Genomic DNA, 23,716 nt, shown 5'->3' with positions numbered 1-23,716 from the left:
GTTTTATTTGTTAGGAAGATCCCTAAGGAATAGAGCAAAATAATCTAATACCTGGTGATATAGAATTGCTGCAAGTCTTTAAAGAGTATAACCATGTTATTAAACTTAAGAGTTCATAGGATGTCCAACAAAGAGAGCAGTGCAATAGTTGGAAAAAGATAAGAGGGATCCCAGGCAGGGATGTGTTTCTGTAACTGCTGAACAGCTTGTCCTTAGATCCAGACTAACTGTTCTTTTCAGACCTCTTTTTATATACTAGCCACTTTGGTGGTTTACATTGTTTGTTTTCATTGAGTTCTTACAATTTTTCAGAAGATATTATTAGACAGAATTTCTATGTGAGGAGACTGAAATGCCTATATGATAATTGATTCTCTGAAGCCACCTTGATAGTAAATCCTATCATTTAAATTTTTTAAGCCATGAAGCTCCTTATCACTTTACTCTAGTACGTCTAAGCATTTCTTCTATGTAGAGAGTACATAACTTTTGTCAAATTCTCACACATTTTTCTGAATCTAAATGAGAAGCAGTACTCCAGACTCCAAGTGCCAGGAAGATATATAGCAGATGGCTGGATGGAAGAACACGTTAATGGATAGATTCAATGATGAATGAGTGGACTCTGGAAAAGTACCTCCTCTACTTTCCCTCCAACCTGTCTCCCAATTTCACCCGAAGTAATGGTTCTGAAATATTAATCTGACTTTATAAGCTTTCCCCTTTAAAGATCTCCATTGTCTCTTCGCCATGTTACTGTTCCTTAGGGAACAGACATTTGTTGTGATTGTTAGTTGTTAGTAACGGAGGTAAAGACACTATAGGTTTCTATGGAACAATGGTGCTACGCATCCTACCAATGCATGATGCTGACCCCAACTAAAAAATGTCTCTCAAAAACAACTGGACCTAACCCTTATATTATCAAACAAATTTGAATGCCATTTGCCAGCAATAGCTACCCTGTGTCATAACTGAGAAAACCTGGCTCGTAATCCAGACATTACCGTATGATTTCATGCTTCGTTGCTTTTATTCGTTTTCCTTTACTGAGATCATTCTTCTTCCTTGGTTCCTTTGTTCCTTTTTTTCAAGTTAAGTCTAATCTTCACTTCTATGAATCTTGCTTGAACTCCCACGTCTACGTAGCCATATCACTCAAAGCATGCATGTGCCATGGCATTTACCTGTGCTACACTGAGTGGCATATTTTTATGCCTGCCTTCTATCACTTACCTAAGAACTAAGGAAGAGCAGAGATGTGGGAAATTGGGATTAGAAATCATTGTTCTCAGATGAATAAAGTATAAAAAATATTAGTATATAAAATACTAATCCACAGAAAATGCTTGATGCCTATGAAGGACTCAATAAATAATAGTCCTTTAATGACCCAAATTGGTCTTTCTCCAATGTTGTAAATGCTATACTAGAGATCAAGGCCACCTCAAAAAATGGACAGCACATATTCATAAAAATAGGTCAATTTAAAGAAAAATATTAAACCAACTCCAGTATAGTCGACACAGGGTGAATCAAAATTCAAGAAGAATCTTATACAGAAAAATGAAGCTTAGGGAAGAGTTGAAAGGCAACTGCATTGACTGGACTGGGTTCCTCTAGCAAAACACACCCATGACCATGAAACTGCTACTAAGACCACCTAACACCCCTCAGCATGTGGATGAATGGCATGTATCACCACATATCATTTAATCTATATGGAAATAAAACTTTCATGTCTACGAACATGCCCACACACAGTCATTAACCTATTTTCCTTGTTAGAGATGAGAAAATCAGAACTACATAAAAGATAACCTACTTTGTCTACTTTTACACAGAATGAAGGGCAGGAACCCTGAGTCAAACTGTTAGAGACAAGTCAAGTATATAACTGGTGCTCTAGTTTTTCACTGTGCAGCTAGTTCTGTAACTGGGGGCATCTTCAATTTTGTATATTCAAAAGGCTCATATTTAGAATTTGCTTTTACACACAGGTTTTTTTTCCCCTATAGAATCCTGCTGTCTTCTACAGTGATACTGAGGTCAAAATTAGCTAGAACTCTAAGACAACCACGGGACTGGTTGACCTGAGAGTCAACTCCCTTCAAGGCAAGTTTTCAATTAGCAGAGGAAGACAGTGCTATCGAGTGCTGGCATCCCAACCAGGAGTTCCTTTCTGCTCAGGGTTATTTCTCAGGGAAGGTCGTTGAGGGATGGGCACAGTCCACCAGCTGGAGGCTATGCCACTGACCTTTAATGCTAGTTTAGCTTAAACACATTTTGACAGTTTAAAAAAAAATAGTATATTTTTACAAGGTGGGGCAAGCACCACAAATTAGACCTAAAGGTTTGCCTGTAGGCTGAGTCTATAAGCAGAGTTTACAAGATCTTTCACTACTGCTCTTCGATCTCTTTCTTCTCCCACTCCAAAAAAAAAAAAAAAAAAAAAAAAAAAAAAAAAAAATGCTCCATTTTACCACCACATACTACCCCCATTAAAAAAAAAAAAAGAAAGAAAAGAAAAGAAAAAAGAAAAATGGTTGTACAAGTGGCAGCAGCTTCTTCAAGTTAACCTTAGAACCATCTCAATGGCATAGTGTTCTGGGATCTTTCCACAACTAATAGATGTTAGTTCCATCGGCCAGAATCAGCTCAAAAGCATCACTCCATATGCTGAAGGGGAAGGGTGGAAATGCCTTAATAGTAAATGCTATGTTTCTTTTGTGTGGGTGTATAGCTCCTTGATGACTTACCTGGAAAGGGATGTATTTAACATGAGAACAACATAAAAGGACCTGACAGCCTAAAAGCAGTGAAAAGGTCCGTCCTCTAAAACACTGGCCCCTTGACTACTAAGTAGGCACACAGCTTTCAGCTGAGCAGATCTCATAGACAAGCTGCTCTGCTGAATCAAATGGGAATTAAAGGGATTCTGTGTAGTTGGCATAGAAAGTGTCTCAAAAGCACAAAGGCCACTTTAGTCACAGGAAACTGCCAGAGGGTAGCTCATTTGACAGGAAAGAAAACAAACAGACACAATGGCTCGTGTATTTTTTGAAGCAATATTAAATCTAATAAACACGACACCAATAGTATCGGCTTAAATCGGCTTGAGAGACTTGGAGGATTTTACAGCGTGTTTTTGCACCACCAGCCTTTATCTCAGAGGCAGACTTGATAGCTGAGAGCAGAGTCTAAAATATGTTCCTTCCCTAGCTTCTGCCAGGTGTGTGCCATTCCTCGGCCTCTGGCCTGACTTTGGCTCCCAGGGTGGGGATAATTAGAACGTCATTTCAGTCAGCTTTGTTTTTCTGGGTCACCAGCTTCAGACTCCATCAAAAGAGGAGTGTTGTACTGAAATAAATTCATTTCCTCTTCCTCAGCCAGCCCTGACTTATTTCCTGAGGGACCGTGTTCCCTAGGACTAGAGCACACAGACAGCTTCTGTGCACATTTGATAGTGTCTATAGAGGTCCAAGGTGTGGGCCCAGGGTAAAGAAGAGTCAAGCCGCTCCCACAGCAGCAGCAGCAATAGCACTGGCAGCAGCAGGCTCTCTGTCTCTCCCCAGCAGCACATTGACATGCAAAGGCCTCAGACAGACATGCTGAGGAACACACCCGCCACAAACGGTTCTGGGAGCTGTTTGTGCTGGTGCTTAATGTTTATCCAATAGCCTCCGTCTGAAAGGCTCTGTAAAACATGCATAATACAGGCAGAGCTTTTACCCCATTAACACTCAGATCCCTAGCTGCCCAAAGGCATATGGTACTGACCATAGAAGGCCAGCATTTGGAGAGGTGGAGGTAGACGGCAGCACACAGACTTGTGGGGACACAGTGAGAGACATTCAGCTGTTGGGGTAAATGGCCCCGTGTGGTATAATAATAAGGTGAAGCAAAAGGCAACCTTTGTTCTCCTCACAGCTCCAATTGCCCAACCCTTATCGGGCACAAGTTAAAAAAAAAAAAAAGTTTTCATCTCAGATATCAGATGGGGCCTTTTTCTACTTCGTTAATCTCTATCCATAGGGCCTCATCCAGCTGAGGAAGTAGAGGGCCTTAAAAAGCAGTGACAGCCCACATCTGCTTCCCAAATGTTCAGATTCCATGAAAAAAAAAAAAAGACTTCCTCTGGCTTTCACTCAAAACTAAAAAGAATAGTTACATTACTGTCACCATTTTAGTCCTGAATAGGACACTTTTTCTGCCTTTGTCTAGCCTGAAAGGAGAGAAGTGGACAGTAATGGCTGGTGACGTAGGGCGTGCAACATGAAGCACAGTGCTCTGAAAAATGCTTAAAGATAGGTAGTCACTGCCAGGAAATGTCAGGGCAGGCAGTGAGCCAACTCATGACCAGAAAGGAACTACAGTAGACTCATGTTTAGTTTGTGTATTCACAGCATCTAAAACAGCACTTGGACAGGACATACTACACACACACAAACACACACATACATACACACACACACACACGCACAAATACACATACATATACACACAGATACACACACATGCCATGCATTTGAACACAAGCATTGTTTTGTTCCTCCCTAACATATCTCAAATCCTTGCATTCTCAATACCCTACATTACCATCCTAGTTTATATATGAAAATTCCTTACCTAGTCTACTGCAGAAGCCTCCTCTGGGTACCTTATCTCACCTCTGCCTCCTACATTGTCACAACAGCATCCAATAAGATCCATCTTAAACCCAAATATGACTATGCCATACTCCTACTTAAAGCCCATCAGTGGCTACCCCCAGTCCCAAGGACAAAACTTTGATGGCTTCCTTTCATCAGCTGGTACATTTCTTTGCCAGAGATGTCATAACAAAATATTAAAGATTAGTTGTCTTCAATAACAAAAATGTATTTTCTCATATCTTTGGCTACTGGAAAACTAAAACACAGGTGTTTGTTTTGCCTGAGCAAACTCTTTGGCATTCAGATGGCCATCTTTTTGCTATGTTCACATATAAACATCTCCATTGTCATAATCACACTTACGGTTTAGATTTGAGATCCAGCCTTACAATGTACTCTTTAAATGCCTAATCTCCAAACAGAGTCACATTGAAGGTCAGGACCACAGGATATAAATTTTAAAAGGACCAGATTGACTCTGAAACATCTAGCCATTCCTACCTCCTGGTTGGCATTACTAATTATTTCCACACACCGAAACTATATTAACTTTACTGAAATATTTATCGTACCCAAGAAGAGTCATGCTCTGGTGTTTAAGCTATTACCCGTGCCATTTGCTCTATCCCAATTGCCCTCAGACACATGACCCTCTTCGCCCACTGGATATGTCATCCTTAGCTTACATACCATCTCTTCTGTTAATAGCCAGACTCCATGTCTATGTTAAGGGTTTTCATGCCATTTTTATTGCTTCCTTTTCACAACATGGAGAATAATTGCTAATAGCATTTCCAGGGGCTCCACCAGACCAAAAAGTTATTTGAAGGCATAGGTTTATGTCATGGAAACATTTGTTTTAATCCCTAAAGCCTAGCTAGCACAAAGCTTGATCCAAAGAATGTTCACAAACTAAATATTCAGGGAAGTAACAAACCAACCTGTTTCTTTGCCAAGGTAGAGGACTAAAGGAGTAAACAAGATCCAGCTAAGTGAGAAATACGTGCCAGCTTAGGACTCTGAATCAATAGCTAGAGGACCATGCCTGCATAATATACAAGATGGACATTAGGCACATGTTAATGGCAGGATCTGTCCCCAAAAGCTATTGATTAAAATCTGGTTTCCCCAGCACTCTCTATTGCCCCCAAATTTAGGACTTTGCTTTTCTAAGCATATACAAGACAATAACAGATTGTGGTGTGTGTGTGGGGGGGTGCTGTTTGTAGTGATCCAGAAGCCCTATATCAATAGCCTTCAAAATCATCTAGAAGGTTTGTAAAAACACAGATACACAGATGGTTGGATCTCCAGTCTTAGGGACTACGTACGATACAAGGATGGATACCAGGATTATGATACTAGGATGGAGCCTCAGAATTTGCATTTCTAATCATTTCCCAAGTGATGCTATGGTAGTTGGTCCAGAGACCACACTGTGAAAACCACTACTCTAGAAGATACTTCTGAGACTGTGGAAAACAATTTATACTCTATTTGAAATAGCGGAGATGATAAATATCCTCAGCCAGCTGTGTGATTACCTACCCATCCCTCATTGCCAGACAGCATCAATGTTGCTGAAATCAGTAATAGTACAGAAACACGAAGCTATTTATTACTTTTAAGGTAAAAATGTTTCTGGAAAGAGGTGGTAACATGATGGTGTGTGCTCTGTTCCTTTTGTAGGTGCGATTAGAGTGGCCAACAGACCTTGCAGTCAATCCCATGGACAATTCATTGTATGTCCTGGATAACAACATTGTGCTGCAAATTTCTGAGAACAGGCGTGTGCGGATCATTGCAGGGCGTCCCATTCACTGCCAGGTGCCCGGCATCGATCATTTCTTGGTCAGCAAAGTAGCAATTCACTCCACTCTGGAGTCAGCTAGGGCCATCAGCGTCTCCCACAGTGGGCTGCTCTTCATCGCTGAAACAGACGAGAGGAAAGTGAACCGCATTCAGCAAGTGACCACCAATGGGGAGATCTCCATCATCGCTGGTGCTCCCACTGACTGCGACTGTAAAATTGATCCCAACTGTGACTGTTTTTCAGGTATGACCTTTTTAGCAATTCAGCAGCTCCCCTTCTCTCTTTTCAAAAGCAAAACCTGCATCAGAAAAGCCTAAAGGAAAACAAAAGAAATTCATATAAACTATTTTGTGAGCTAGTGGAGAAAGCGATGTATTGAGAGTCAACTCTGACAGCTGACTTACTGACCCAGAAAAGCCATAAAACCTGTTCACAATTCATCTGCCTTACTTGTTACAGAGATAAGTGTGTTTCTCCATCATGTCACCTTGCTGTTCTTAAGATAAACAAATGTAATAACTTTTCAGATTCTCAAAAAGTTAACATCATATAAATTTAAGATCATGCCATTATTTTTGCATTAGATACAAGAAAATAGGTATAAAAACATATATAGTGATTTTTATCATGAAAAAAAAAACTTACCCTAAGTGACTGCTTTCCACATTAAAAACATGTTCTATTAGACATTAGAACCCCAAGTAGACTGCTTTGAGAATGTACAAGAAAATTTAAATTCCACAATGGTAAGTTCTTACTTACATCAGTCTCTTACATTACTTGATTTTAAAAGCTCTGAAATTCCATAAACAACAGTGCCCTTTACTTTTTGCTAAAATAGGACAGGAAAAGAAAAGCCTTTTCCCCAAACATGGAAGAGTTATTCCGGATATCAAACAGACCTCTAAATGTCAACAGTTCTTCTATTCAGCTGCCAAATGGAAATCCCTCCATGCTACATGCAGACCTATTAAGCTATTCACCCAGGACTGAATGGCCCTCGTAAATTGTGTTTCATTGGGCCATAGGAATCCAGATCCACCAAGTTGGTCAATATGACTATGTTCAATATTTTCAATATTTTTCTGAACAATGAAACTTATAACTATTTTAGTAATGTATATCTTTCATTCAAGATAAATCTAATGTTACCAACTTTGATATTTGGAGTCATTGTTACACTTATAAACAGTATACTTTGACACTGGGACAATGGGAATTAACAAAGGAAATGACCTCTAAGCATAGTAGGACTGGAAGATCTTAAAACAGATCCTGCAGGCAACAACAGGAATAAGACCCGTGGAATTGCAGGCAAATTTTGTGCGGCTATCATTATTTGCTGTTCTTGTATCTTGCAGTACAATAGATTCTAAACAGCGGGATTTAGGAATTCACAAAATTGGTGTAACTGAGATAATTACATCTTACTGTTTATCTTTAGTGATACTGACTCGAGAATTACGATCTTTTGAATAAAGGGTTTCAAAATAATCAGAGGGGGAAATTTGCAAAGAAAGATGGTTTGCTGATTGTTTTTATTAAATGATTTTTAATGTTTTTTTTTAATGTGTGTTGCTTTACATCTAGGGTATGTCCCTCAAGTTTCTTTAATGCCAGTTATTAATATCAAGGTCTTTCCCCATAGGTGATGGTGGCTATGCCAAAGATGCAAAGATGAAAGCCCCCTCTTCCTTAGCAGTGTCACCTGATGGTACCCTCTACGTAGCAGACCTTGGCAATGTTCGAATTCGTACCATCAGCAAGAATCAAGCCCACCTGAATGACATGAACCTATATGAGATTGCCTCTCCTGCTGACCAAGAACTCTACCAGTTCACCATCAATGGAACTCACCTACACACTATGAACTTAATAACAAGGGACTATGTTTATAACTTCACCTACAATGCTGAAGGTGATTTGGGAGCAATCACTAGCAGCAATGGCAATTCAGTGCATATACGCCGGGATGCAGGTGGGATGCCCCTATGGCTTGTGGTGCCTGGCGGACAAGTCTACTGGCTTACCATAAGTAGCAATGGAGTCCTGAAAAGAGTGTCAGCCCAAGGCTACAATTTGGCCTTGATGACCTACCCAGGAAACACAGGACTTCTGGCAACAAAAAGTAATGAAAATGGATGGACAACTGTTTATGAGTAAGTTTCTAATTTCCAACTAAGCCTTTGTTAGGTTTTTATTTGAAGTAGAATTACAGTAAGACCATGGTTTAGTAATTGATGGCTTGTTGCATGCTATTTTCTCCTAACAATCACAGTTAAAAAATAAAAAGTAAGTAGTCAAGGAGAAAATTTTACTCAGCTCCTAGGGTGGGCTCCATTTTGCCTAAGCAGTTTGTAGAGCATAATGCTTAAAGTATAGTGTGACACTGCAGGGGACAGGAATAAGGTAGAAGTCCATGCACTCAAAAAGAAAAATTTACAGCATCCCTAGGAAGACAAGGTAAAATTGCATCTAAATAACAAAACTAAAGGATGCTGCTGAAGCAGTAAAGAAGCAGTGTGATTTAACAAGTATTTACAGATCCCTGTGGGGTTCAATGGATGAATAAATAAGTCTGTGCCCAACCCAACTCAGTATTCGTTGCTGTGAGAGATAAGGATGAAGTTAGAATGGAAGTAGACCCTGAAAGTAGAATGTAAAAATCTGTGGAGCAGAATGTTGACCAGCAGCTCTGAACCCTTGATGACCTCTGTGAGATGGGGAACCAAGTGTTCCTGTGCAAGCTCAGGCTTCCCTGGTGTCCCTGCCCCAGTGGAACCTATCATGCAGGGGCAACTACAGGCTAGTTCTGTAATAACTGCATTTAACTGGGAACTAACATGAAGTATGACCGACAGCAAGCTTCTAGGTGGTCCCATAGCATGAAAATAGAGACCACTGTCCTTACCTTGTTCCCAAGTCAATCCACTCAGCAAGCCGGATTGATCAGCCGCCACCCCCTCCCCCAACCCCCAGGAGGTACTTTCCCCATGAAGGAAACTGCCAAGTTTCTAACAGTCTACCAAGTGAGAAGACAATCCCTAGAGTCAGAACTCAGAACCTGGGATGACAGTCAAGCCGATTTCTTTAAACATGAAGAAGTGGAGATGCTAAATGTGAGGAATTTAAGGTGTGACTCTTCCTGTGTGGTTACAGAGAGTATGAAGAGAATATGTCCAGGGTACAAAAGCCTTCTGAGGAAAAGAACAAAGCAATTGTCCTTCACATTTTGGAGCACTTCCCAAAGAAATGCCATTTATAAAAAAGACCTGAGCAGCTCTTCTAGTTTCACTTGGAGAAATGTATCCAGTAGCTTCTGTTGCAGGACTTCTTTGTTTTATTTTATTTTTTTTAAGTTCTCTTACATCTTAATAAGAGTAACAAAAGCAACTGTTCTCCAAGGCTTTAATTGCTGCTAGATATTGTGCTATGCAATTACTATATATTATTTTATTTGGTTCTTGTTGTTACAACATGGAACAGGGACTCTTAGCATCCTCATTTTATAGATAAGTAACTAAGCCACAAAAAGAATTGATTGGTCCTGATTCACCCAATTGTCCATACTTTAAAACATTCTTTCTTTAGGAAAATTAATTTCTAATGAGAAACTTTTAATGTCATTGAAAACAAGTCTCACCCCAGATCACAAAGCAGTTAAATTTAGGCAAGAAAAAGAAAACCACTGTTTTGAAACCTGACTGCTAAATTTGATCATGCCAAAACAAATGGTCATATTAACTAGTTTTCAAATCAACTAGGTAACCTGTTTCCTTTTTATTCTTTTGACTAATATTTTTGAGTATTTGCTAAGTACTACAAAATGTTTCAGGCATGTCTAACCTTTGACACTGAGGCACAATGATGTCATCTACTAAGTTCACACACAAGAACTATGAAGTCAACTTACAAAAAAGTCACAAAAATTTCATAATCTTTTAAGTTAGTTAATGAGTTTATATTAACCTTCAATCATAACTATCCTGAAGTATATGAAGCCTGTAGGCCACAGGCTGGACGTGCCTACTATGTGTGGAGATATAACCATTAATAAAAAGAGAAAGTTTCATTTTTTCATGGACCTTACATTTTACTAGAAAACAATAGGTATATAGCATTTCAAATAATGATGTTATACAAAGAATATATGCATACATATATATGGTATAAGATGTATTAATAATTTTGGGCTATTAAGATACCTCAGCAGGTAAATGCTTGCCTCCAAGTCTTGAGCTTAATTTCAAGAACCCATATGGTGGAAGGAATGAACTGACTCCCACAAATTGTTCTCTGACCTCCCAATTTCTGCAATGGCACACAAAAATAAATAAATAAATGGATGGATACATGGGTGGATAGATGAATAGAGAGAGAGAGAAAGAGAGAGTAGATATTATACTAATAAGATATATCAAAAATTCTGAATACATTTTGAAAATAAGAGTGATTGATATTACTGTCAAAGTAGATGTAGGATTTGTGGGAAAAATTAGTCAAAGACAACTTCAAAGCTTTTGGCCTAAACAAAACAATATAGAATTTCTGTTCTTATACAAGACATATTATAAGGTAAGAGACTAGAAATTCAATCTGTAACAATTAGTTAAACATTTAAATTTAAATAGATGAGTCTAGATTTGAAGAGAAGTTGGGAATCCACATTTGGAATCGACCAAAGGTTAAAATGTATTTAAATCTGTGAAACAGGTGAAACTGCCAGAAAAGTGATTTTAGACTAAGAAAAGATAGCAGCATAATGATCCAGAAGTACCTCGTAGTTTTTAGCTTAAGAAAAATTGTCGAAAGAAATTGAGAAAAGAGGGCCATTGAGCTAGAGAAGCAGTGTGTCCTAAAAGCTAATTGGTTTAGTCCAACCCATTTATGCTCTTAAACAAACTGCCTTAGACCAGGTTATTATTAAACAATAGGAATTCACTCGGGAGGAGTGGGCTATGCAAATATGACCTGTGTCAGAAGACAACTCTGTGGAGTTGGTGCTCTCTTTCCACCTTTACATGGGTTCTAGGGCTCAAGCTCAGCCCACAAAGGCTGGATAGCAAATGCTTTTACCCACTAAGACATCTTGCCAGGGGATAGAAAGTCTAAGACTAAGATGCCAGCAGAATCAGCATGTGATATGAGGTACTCTCTGCTTGCACATGATGGCACCTCTTACTCTGCATCTTCATATGGCAGAAGTAGGGAGGAAAAGAGGTAGGCTATTTCCCTACAACTCACAGATCTCATTATGGGGGCAGAACCTTCATGACCTAATCATCTCCTAAAGACCCCATCTCTTGATTGACAGATGGCTCAATAGTTAAATTCACTGGTTTCTCTTTCAAAGAACCTGGGCTTCATTCCCAGCACTGCATGGCAGCTCACAACCATCTGTAACGCCAATCTCCAGGTATCTGATGCTCTCTTCCATATCAGGCATGCAAGAAGTACACAGACATACATATATACAGGATAAAAAAACTATACACATAGAATTTGAAAAAAATAAAAGTTAAAACCCAGCTTATTAATATTGCATCGTAAAAAAATTGGGGGATGCATTCATATAAACATGTGATTCAAAACAGGAAAAGGGGGCTGAGTCTAGAGCTCAATGGTAGGTCATCTGCATCACATATACAAGACCTTGGGGACAGTGTCCCCAGGAAAAAATGAGTGTATCAGATACTAATAAATAAGTCAGCCCTAAAAATCGACCATTGTCAGTCCTAAAATCATTATTTACCTGAAAGGAAGAAGAGTCTACAAAACAGTAGAGGACTCAACCCTGACTAGAACAGGGCAGTGAAAGACTGGATGGATAATGCACAAATATTCATGGCACCACTGTTCATAAACCAGGACATGTCCACCAAGTGACAAGTGTCTACTTGCATAATGCATATCATGAGATAATATTAACTCAAAAGTAGAAACAAAGTTTGATGCATGCTAAAACATGAGTCAACCTCATAAGCATTGAATGAAAAAAGATAAACATAAGAGGAAAGTATCACATGGTAACATTTACAGAAAATGTGCAGAAAAGACAAATCCATATAGATATAAAATAGATTAGTTGCCTAGAACTGATGAAGGGAATAAAGTGGGGGTGTGGACAGTTATAATGAATAAGGTTTGTTTAGGGAATGATAGAAATGCCCTAGAAGTGGTGGTGATGGTTATATAACATAACCAATGTACTGAAACATTAGTAGCTTGTACCCTTTAAAATGCTGAATTTTATGGTATGTGAATTATCTCTCAATAATAATAAAAAAGAAAATAGGAGGAGAGAGATTGGACACAGTAGATAAAGAATTACTTTGAGAAGCTTTGTTATAAGGAATAGAGAAATTAGGGCTGATGTCAGGGGAGAGAAATGGAATCAACAGAAAGGAATTTTGTTTTTGTTCATTTTTTTGTTTGATTTTGAGTTTTAGTTGAGACAGGGTCTCACTATGTAGCCTTGGCTGGCCTGAAATTCACTATGTAGACCAGGCTATCCTTGACTTTATAGAAGATTTTAGTGAAATATGTTTGCTTACTAATGGAAAAGGAACAGTATAGAGATCAAAATTCATATTACCCAACAGAGAAGAGAGTGTTCCTGAAAGATCAGTTTGTATATCATCAATTTGTATATCAATTTGTATTTCTGCTGTTGGTACCTTGAAGCAGAGACAATGTGGTAAGCAATATCCTCCAGACCTGTCACGAGGACTCAGCCTGCAATCAGTAAAGTGGGAGCTACTAACATCATTGTGACATAATCAATATTAAGACTCTAAGGAATAAGAAGCCCAAGCATCCACAAAGGAGTGCCCTTGGAATTTTATGCTCACAAAGAAAAGTTAGAAGTCATAAAGGATAGAATCCCAGAATAAGGAAGTAACTTGCCCACTCAGATTGCTTGTTGGTTAGCTCTAGAGTCAGACTTATTCCTTCTATTCTACAGCTACCACAATGAGTTACATAAAAAGAGTGACCATCTGAGACTACAAGAACGATGATGCAGAATGTGGACAGTTAGAACAGGAAGTGAATATGAGAACATTAGATAAAAAGGAAGGCTATTCTTTCCCCTACCTCCTAACTCCAGTAAGAAATATGATGAACTGATCAAGAACAAATTACATGTATTGAGAGAAGATACCTCTTCCTTTTGAAGCTATTTGCTCTCAGGCTATACAGCAATCCCTAGTAAACCACAGCCCCTATCCTATCTTTCCTGGCCATGTAAGAATGCATGACTTTCTTGCCCTAATAATATGCATAAGTAGCCACCTACCTTCTGCTTGTTTTACTTATATCCTTTAACCCAGTCCTGGATATTCCCACAAAACTGTCCTTGTCCATCTGAACTTTGAGAACACAGAAATGGAGCTTCTATCTCAATCAGGGTCAGAAGAAGGCTAAGCATGATAGAAACTGAAAGGCTCTCCTAAAACTTCAAGTATTTCTGTAATGTGAGAGAGTGGCTTCTTTCTCTGGCTAAAGGGGACAAATTGTTTTCCAAGTTAAAAACAGAATTCTGTTTTGAGATGAGATGAGAGCGAAGCAAAGTTTGTCAAGATGGAGACCTGCTGTGTAGAAAGACCCATGAGAGTAATCTGTTCAGCTTTTGATTATCTGCAGCTATTGAGAGAAAAACTGACACCGATGACCCTGAACAGTGGGTAATGCAAAGAGAACTTAAAACAGTCTCTGTGCAGCAGGAGTATAGGGGCTTTTATTGTGTGATGAGATATTGTTTAAATAGATCGTTGATTTTCATAATTGTTTGATTTGGACCAAGATCAAAATTACACACCCCAAGTATTAGTACTTGAAGTTTCACTGTCCACAAGCATCCTAAGTGTCAGAGTGTGAGGGGTGGGGGTGGGGCAGGCATGAGAAGCTGTCCACAGAGAAATGACTAACAAAGAGGTGACTGTCAACATAAGAATAATACTAAAACAAGAAGAAATGAATTCTGTCCTGACAAGCTAATGGACCCCTAATTGTAATTGACCTGATCACACTGGAGATCAGGGGAAAGACCTTGCTCCTCCCGTAAGGGGCAACTCCTCCTCACCCTTGGAACTGAAATAGTAACCAGGATGCTTTCGCTTATTTTTCTGGCATTTTCCTGGCAAAAAATTCTTCTGCTACATTAAATAGAGAAAGCCCCAGGCTGAGGCAAGAGGATCGGTTGTGTCTGCTGTCAGGCTGAGCAGAGTTAATAGTTCCTCATTCCCTCTTGCCCTTTCTAGGAAGTCCTTGCACTTGGGAGGAAGACTTCTGTATTTCCATGTGTTATCGATCTTTGGGTCCTCCGAATTCTCCATTTCTAGACACTGTTAGTTCGTTTCTTTCCACACAAAAAGCCACTTAGTGACAAGTGAGAAAAGCTTTCATAATATTTCTCAAGACTTTCTAGAGTATTGTTTAAATGCTGAGTCTTGCCACGGGTGGCTAATGAGGGAATCACCCTTTTGCCCAGATAAGATTATAATGGAGCAAAGCACATAAGCCATATCTCCATGCAGAAAGTTTCACTCAATAGTCACCCCTTCAAATACTTGAAATGGGGCTGGAGAGATGGCTCATCCATTCACTGCTAAGGCTCATAAACCAAACATATGCAAGATTCTAGTGTCTTCTATAGTTATGGGATCTAAAAGAAACTAAGGTGCTATAAGGTGTAGCACTTACCTCCAGGCAAGTAAATGACTACAATTTAATAAAAGTAGGACTAAGGATGTAATTAAGTTGGTGGAGTGCTTACCTAAGATGTATAGGGCCAGGCATTCTGTCCTTAACCCCATCAAACCACCATCTCAGGTGCCTAAAATGTTCTAATCCAGCCTTGGCTACATGAGACTCTCTATCAAAAATAAAACCAACACCCATGTAAACAAGAATATAAAAAATGGACTTCATGATCTTCCTCTCTTATGCTCAGCACAGCAGGAATTGACCTCTGCCTTTATTGGGCTTCTCCAGTTCTTTTACATATGCTTTAGCAATATCCTGGGACTAAAATGATTTTTTGTGCAGGTCTCATCTGCCCTATTAGAGACTGTGGGTTTCAGGAAACACTGTATTCCCAGGACATGACTCTATTAGCTGAATGAAAGTCAAATGAGAACAGAAGGACATTGTGGACTTGAAAGTGCATAATAAAAAGCAAACTACTATTGCTGGTGAGAAAGATGGGATCTACTATTTCCAAAAAAAAAAAAAAAAAAAAAAAAAAAAATGCTTATTACATTGGTCAGTTTTGACCTGAGGGAGTATAGAGGTCTGACTTCTTTGTCCTACCTTTTAAAAATATAAATAATGAATCACACATTTATTAATCTGAGTATTTTCTTGTAAGCAAAGGTAGGGAAGCTTCCAGTTTCTATTCAGTGCAGTTTAGAACTGGCTTAAATACTCCTCAGGGGAAAGATCTCACTATCCTTTATGAGAAAAGATTAGACCAAATATATTTTTAATAATGTATAAATATAACTTCCCCCAACTAAAGTATATCCCCCTCAAGGATAATGAATTCTAGGAGCTGAAGAGATGGTTCAGCGGTTAAGAGCACTGGCTTCTCTTCTAGAGGATTGAGGTTCAATTTCCAGAAACTATAGGCTCAAAACTGCCTATCATTCCAGTTCCAGGGTTACCATCTTCTAGCCTCCATGGACACTAGGCATTCAATTGATACACAGACATACATACGGAAAAACCACCCATATACATCAATTTTAAGTAAGTAAGTAAGTTATTACTTTAAAAAGAATGAACTTCCTTCATATGCTCTACTAGAGCACATACACATGAGCATGAATATACACATACACACACACATGAATATACACATACTTACAGTCTATCACAGTGCTGAACTAAAGGTTAAGTGTTCAATGCTACTGTGTTCCTTCCCTGTAAGAACACTGCAAAATTATTCTAGGAGTGAACAATATGACAACAAATCTCCTCTTACCAAACCCACTTCTAATGACTAGGAAAGCAATACTTGTTGCCTAATGGCACATTACCCTTGGCAGAATTTTTGTGCCTGGTTAAATGAGCTCTCTATATTGCCTGGAGAAAGGAGGGGGGTCATTCCCATGTTGTGGCCTGAGGGGATCAGTCGAAGCATATTGGCTTGTACTCTCTGTACCAAAAGATGCAAGCTCTAAAGGGAAAAACACGACATGAGAGAATTTTGATTAAACTTGTTTCTTTGACATTCAGCCTGGAAAGATGCATTCCCCAGTGATGGGAGTTGGGAAAGGGGAAGTGGGGGGGACTCAAGCAAGCCCCAAGAAATCAAAGGCTCTCTTTCTTTCTTGTCCACTTTGAGCAATCTTTCCAAACTTGAGGGAATTAAGCACTGAGGTTTATATCTGCCTGTAGCTCTTCCTCTGGTAATGACCCCACAGAAAATAGGTGGGCCTTTTCTGTTTTGATCCAGAGCCATGTAAATGATTGAGCACATGAGAGACACCACACTACAAATATTACCAAATGTCACTGCTTTTGACTGGGAACAGCAGAATGTGGTGGTATACGAATGTTGATGGCTGGAGTTGTATGATCAAGCTCCATCCATACACTCTGTAATAAGAACGCCTGCCCAGCCACAGAGAGGAAATGAGGCAAGATGACTTTTCTAGCCACTCAGAGACTAGGCAAGCCTGTGGGAGAGCTTACTGTATTCCCTAAACCATTCCCTCCCTCATGAGAAAAGGACCAAGCAGCAGCCTCACACCTAAATCTATCTGAGTAACACTAGTCTTATCCAGAACTAGCTTCCCATTCCCAGTGCACTTCTATAGACTTGAGAAGCAATGGTAGGAACAGAGTATGTAGGACTGTGGTTGTGATATTGAGAAGAAGCAAGAAAATGCATCTCAGACAGAAAGTATATGGATCAGTATTAACAGACACTAACTAGATTGGTTAACAGACCAAATCTGTCTCCAAGCTTTTACTGTGGCTCATCGGAACTTTGGCCTCTGGCATGTATGTGTGTAGATGGCTCTCGGTGGCATTGGAACTTGTCTTTCTCTCACAAAGGGACACAAGCACTGAACTCTTGCCTATGGAATGTTGTTCAAACTTGAGGAGAGGGCTCTTGCTCCAGATTCAACTCCAATAGAGCAAATAAAATACAACCCAGGTCTGTATGGCTGGGAGAAAAAAAATAGTTGTCCCCAAAATGGAAAGTCACTTGACACTTTTACCTACTACATTTCAGGGCCAATGTCCTATGGGAATGATGAACAGTGGCATTGGTTAAGATTTGAGGCAAGCCCTTAGAATCCAGGAAAGAGAAAGCAATGAGGCAGAGTTGCCCAGGCTGAATGGGAATCAGGAAGGAACTGCTGCATAATCCAAGCTGCTAGACTGGCACACTCTCTACTGGGGAAAGCGTGCAGCAGCTGCCCTCTATCTGAACATTGGAAACTTTTCCTATAGGGAGCAGCAGGTTGATTGCTTTTGACTACAAAAGCTGGACATTGTTTTTGTCCATCCTCTGAAAGGACCACCCAGCAGACAAGGGCTGGGGCTGTACCTATACCTGGACCTACACCTCCCCGTACCCATCCCCCTACCCCTAAAACTAACACTAATGCTAACACTAACGTTAACGCTAACACACAGCCTTTCTATGCTGTCTTCTGAATGGAGGCTTGCTGCTTACAGGTGCAGAGCCCCAGAGCAGGCTGTGAGCAAACAGGCTGGGCAAAGGAAGAATTTTGCCATTAACCACAGGCACAAAAAGCAGTGTTGACAATGAGTCCTTCCCTGCACAATAAGAGCACATCAAGCATTTTGAGTGAAGCCCATTTTAAAAAACAAAAAAGAACGCCCAATTAAGCGACATAACAGTTGGAGTGAAGTGTCTGTGATGTCAAATGACCAATTTGTCTGATTCTCAGCACATGCACACACAGCCATTTTAACTGGTAATCTATGTGTGCCCATAGATGCAACATGTACATGGGAAATTGAACTTGAAACAGCATTGTATATACGCTCAAGTGCAGCTCCCTCTTCTAAAACACAGCCTAGCCAAAAGTTGGTCGAGATTTTAAAATTTCAGCAACTACATAGAGCACTGAACTATGCCTCCCATTTCGTGGAAAGGAGAGTGGGAGTGAGCCAGACTCCCCACTGTGTCTTTGCTGTATCCTGTTCACTTGGGGTAAAAAAAAAAAAAGAAAAAGGAATATAATTGTTTAACATTTTAAAAGCAAATAAAAGTGCTTAAATATTTTGCAATTTGCAACTTGAAAAGGAAACAGTAATGGGTTTCCAAGTGTGTGTCTTTACTTTTAATGAACTGTTTATTTTTCATGGTTCCGTTGGCAATAAAAGACCAACTCCACATCAAAAGCCTTCAGGGAGGCAGTTTCCATTTGGAGGACAGTGAGATTGGCAATAATTTTGATTTTTTTTTTAAAAAGTAAACCCACTAGACTATATTTCCAGATATGGGTTATTGCCTATTATCCCAGGTAATTATTATTTTTGTGTGTCTTTCTTATAGAGGCAAATTACAAAACATTTATACACTATATTCCAGAAAGATAAAAAGAATTTAAGTGATACCAAGATCAAGGGGCCTCCAGAATGTTTTAATGAACATGTTTCCATTATCCCCTGTGCTTGTTCATTTTGTTGGAAGAATGATTCATTCATTTCAAATTTGGCAACTTAAACAGCAGCAAATGATAATTTTCCATCACAATGCAAAGTCAGTTTATTGGCCTGCTCAGGCTTTGAAGGGTCTTTCGTGGCTCCTTTTTCTTTGACAACAGCACCCTCTGCTGGTTTTCATATTTCATCACTGGTAGTGGGATCGACCGAAATTGCAGCGGCTTCCCTGGAACATTGCACACAGCAGAACGTGATTCATAAATCAGGTTTCCATCCTGGTGATTCATTACCAGTTATATATTTTTCTGTAAAACAGCACAGCTCAAGGAAGTCATCAGGAATTCAGAAGCTTCAAAAACTACCTTCTTTTGATTAATCATCCCTCTGACCTTTTTCTTCTTATTCAACAAGGTTAATAATATTTGTTATCACTCAGTGTAAAGCTGTATTAGCTTCCAAACGATTTTTGCCATGCAAAGGCCAGTTGTCACTGCCAAGAGGCTTCGGATTTGACGTTTGTTATGTTCCTCAGGTATGACCCCGAGGGACATCTGACCAATGCAACTTTTCCTACTGGAGAGGTCAGCAGCTTCCACAGTGACCTGGAGAAGCTGACAAAAGTGGCACTAGACACTTCTAACCGCGAAAATGTCCTCATGTCAACCAACTTGACAGCAACCAGTACTATCTACATTTTAAAACAAGGTAAATGATCTTCAGAACTCCACCTGCCTTAAGGTCTCTGGTCAAACATAGGCTCTCTATTAAGGAACTAAATTCCCTTCTGATTAAGAAGATAGGTTCTCCTTTCCACTTTCTAACTGGAACACAGACAAATTCAGACTTTTCACAAGTTCACATATCCACTCTGGGCCCCAATCTCTGTGGGAATAATGAGATTAAGTCCTGCCAAGTCTGATCTCCCATCAAGTCATTTCCCAACACCCAGCCATTTGTAAAGCTCTTTTAGGGTTTCCTATGTTGGAGGACAATAATAGAATCCGTGCCCCATCTGAGCTTAGCATTCTAGATCAGATCTGACATGGGTGAATACAAAGGACAAATTAGGCAATGCACCAGGGAAGCATAGAATATGAGAGAATTAAAAACACAAAGAGAGGAGGGGAGAAGGAATTGAAGAAAAATACAATCTCAAAGGAATGTGTTAAAAGCTATAGAGGAAGTGGACAAAGAAATATTTTTGCTGTCTAGGCATTAGGACTCACTGTATTGCTAGGCTGTGGAGTAACTCACTCCAAAATGAGTAAAACTAACTTCCAGTGGCTAGGATGCCATCTGCAGGTGGCAGAATGCTGAGTTGAGTTTCATACTCTTCTCATTCAAGCTCTTAGCATATCAAACTAAGATATCACATTCAACAAGTCAGAAAGGGAGTCTGTGGGGGCATGCTTTTAAAAGAGAACCAACAACCAGAGAGAAAGAGAGAGAAGAGGGGAGGGAGGATGGGAGAGAGAGAGAGAGAGAGAGAGAGAGAGAGAGAGAGAGAGAGAGAGACTGCAGTGTGACACAGCAGTATTTTATCCTGTTCACAAGATATACCCCAACTATGAAAATAACAGGTCCCAAATAGGTAAGAAATGTATATGTCAGAGTGGGCAGTCTAGCTTAGAGTGCAGTTAGGCCCCCAATGCCCCATCTACTCAGCCTTAAATGTGTCTCCTGGAGCTCAACTTTACCGGCCCTCCTCCTCCTCTTCCTCTTTCTCCTTCCTCCCCTCTCCTTTGCTCATCTGTCTACAGAAAATACTCAAAGTACCTATCGGGTGAGTCCAGACGGTTCACTACGTGTCACCTTTGCCAGTGGGATGGAGATCAACCTCAGCTCGGAGCCCCATATCCTGGCAGGGGCTGTCAACCCCACTCTGGGCAAATGTAACATTTCATTGCCTGGAGAGCACAATGCAAACCTCATTGAGTGGAGACAGAGAAAGGAGCAAAACAAAGGCAACGTTTCAGCTTTTGAGAGAAGACTGAGGGTGAGTAAGGCCTTCCCTTTTTAACAAAGGACAAAAATTCATGGATTCCCTTGGAAAGTGAAGAGCCTTTTTAGACTGAAATCTCACTTCTCCAAAGCTTTTCCAGGTGACTGACTAGCTTGTGTGATACACTAATTCAAGAGAGAGTGCTAATGGCTGATAATGGTTCAGTATCCTTAAATGTGCGTTCTAATAGGAGCTTTCTTTGTCATTACCCAGCTAAAGTACTCTAATCATAGCAATTTCAGGCACCAAGAAAGTCTAGGGCTGGACAAATATGTTTAGTCAAGGAGCCCTTGAGTACCCATCCCAGCTGCCTTGGAGATGCTTATTAGATTCCCCAAGTTACCCAGGTTCTCACTTTTGGGTGAAGAGAAAAGGATTTAAGACACAAGGCACCATTATACAAAGGCAACATGGGCGGGCAAAGTCGTTAGGTGGTCCCATTGTCATATATACATCTTTAGAGCCATGGGAGCAAAAAAACCGGATGGAGACTGAGATCAAGTGCTCAAACGAGCTCATCTGAGGGAACTGAAAGCTTTTGGGAGTCCTCAAGTCTTTACCAAAAACAGTTCCCTACAGTTAAGCAGAGCTCTGTCAGAAACACTGCCCTGCAGTGCAGGAAGCTTGCAAACATTCATAGCACACTCTCTACCTGTCCCTTCTTGAACATTAACCGATGTATTGGCAACTTGACTAGCATTAGAACAACTGCCAGTCTGCAGGAAGTATTCATTATTGAGGCCAGGCTTCAGAACATCTGCATCACACCCAGGATACAGAAAATGCTTGTATTCTTTTCACTCACTATTAAAGAAGTATGGTGAATTGAATGCTGTAGAAATACAACCACCAACTATCCATCATGCTGCAGAGAGAAGTAGTAAACCAACCAGTCACGTGTCTTGATGCAAAAAAGTTCATCTACAAGTGTGTTTACTTTCTAACCAGAGCTATTGATGGCACATAAAAACAGCCCTTAGTCGCTGGCTTTAAAAAAAAAAAAATAAAAAAAAATAACAGCTACTGTAGTTTCTAGTTGAACAAGTCAATTTGTATGTTTCAGTTCTATTGATTAGTCTGTAATAGAACATTTGCCAGATAGGCCCCTGAATTAAGAAGTGAATCCAGTCAAATACGCAAAGCTCTACATGTGTATGAAAGTCAGCATTTATGTCTGAGTTCTTCAAGAAATGCAGTTGCTGCATAGAAATTTGAACGGGAAAGTCAAATGATCTGACCCCGATACCCAGTTTTATACGTTGTTTTAAAATGAAGTTTTGTTGCAGTGGTTTGTGTTTGGGTTTGGTTTTGAGACCATGCGCCTTTCTGTATCCCAGTGAGTGCTCAAACTGATGGTTTTCCTGCCATAACCTGAGTACTAGGATTAAAGGCATTTCTGCGAAATGAAAATGTAGTGCTTTGCAAAAGAAAGAAGTCTCTACAAATAGCTTATCATCCTAATGGCTAATCACAGACAAATTAATCTTTTAATTCCTCCCCCAGCTTATGGACTTATTAAAATATTATGAACCTAATCAGATAGGGTAACCCATTCTCTACTACTATGTGACCCTAGGATATTCTAGGGTGGCTCACTCTGTATTCTCCCCTGCAGATTCAGATAATAGAAATTGTCAACCAGAGTTTGTACCTTATAACCCAAAGTTTTCTTACTTTTGAAAAGCTAGTAGCCATTAAACACTGAGGATCAGTTTAGTACTGGAAACAAACCAGGTTTAGTAAGTGCTAATTATAAGATGACCCACATTTGCAATAAACTCCAGGCCTTTTTACTCTATGTAACTTCAAATGTACTCCCTGAGGTCTTGGAAATGAAAGATTGAGCCCCTTATTGGCTAGGTGCTGTGACTGTGCAGGTCCCTAGAAATCTAATAACAGTCTTTTACATAGATTTAGTGCCTCGGGGTTAACAAAATGCTCTCACCACCAGAATTTTATTTGATCACCACAGCCATCAATTGTTGTTATTCCCAATTTACAGAGAAAGACACCAAGGCTCAGAGAGGTCAACTGATTTGCCCAAAGTCAAACAGCTATTACAGCTCAGTGCCAGAGCTGAGATGCAGGTATTCCCCTGGTATGACACTGTTTCCACTGCAGCATGCTGTGCTGCCTTGTTCCTTAAAATAATTAATCTATAAATCATTGCCCCACTCAGTACAGGCACCTTGGCAGAGCCTGACTCCTCATTTCAATGCTGACAAAAAGAGACAAATAATCGACTCTAATGTACTGGCAAGTGTGGGTGGTTCAGGACAACTGGCTAGCCTCCAGGCAAAGAAAGCATGAAGGAGATAAAAGGAGAAGAGAGGCTGTTTAACTGGTTAATGCTCACCTGCCCTCCCCATTCACAGAATTTGGTACCTTGTTGCCTTGGTTTCCCCGTGCCAAGCAGGGAATGGAATGCCTAGTGGGATAACAGGGTTCCCAAAGGACAGGTGTAGATTAAGTCAGACAAAGCCCATTCTTTGCCCATTGAGATTCTTAGTTCTGAGAAGATCGCCCTTCACTTCTGGCAGGTTTTCAAGAAAACAGCTGATGGCAGTGTTCTCATTTTCTGGCTAAATATACAGT

The 23,716-nt window shown here is 39.9% G+C and overlaps 1 protein-coding gene across 1 annotated transcript in view; it reads left to right on the top strand.

Moving 5' to 3' along the window:
- The window catches only part of Tenm1 (teneurin transmembrane protein 1), a 748,830-nt gene that overhangs the window by 701,987 nt on the left and 23,127 nt on the right, over window positions 1-23,716 (top strand). The window contains exons 27-30 of the mRNA XM_034485178.2: window positions 6,345-6,711; window positions 8,117-8,627; window positions 19,652-19,824; window positions 20,880-21,115. Coding sequence (XP_034341069.1) covers window positions 6,345-6,711; window positions 8,117-8,627; window positions 19,652-19,824; window positions 20,880-21,115 — 1,287 coding nt within the window. The remainder of the gene's footprint in view (window positions 1-6,344; window positions 6,712-8,116; window positions 8,628-19,651; window positions 19,825-20,879; window positions 21,116-23,716) is intronic.

Source organism: Arvicanthis niloticus, chromosome X (genome assembly GCF_011762505.2).
Source record: "Arvicanthis niloticus isolate mArvNil1 chromosome X, mArvNil1.pat.X, whole genome shotgun sequence".
In the NCBI taxonomy this organism is placed as follows: domain Eukaryota; kingdom Metazoa; phylum Chordata; class Mammalia; order Rodentia; family Muridae; genus Arvicanthis; species Arvicanthis niloticus.
The sequence above is the reverse complement of the archived record's forward strand: the minus strand, read 5'-3'. Positions and strand labels throughout refer to the sequence as shown.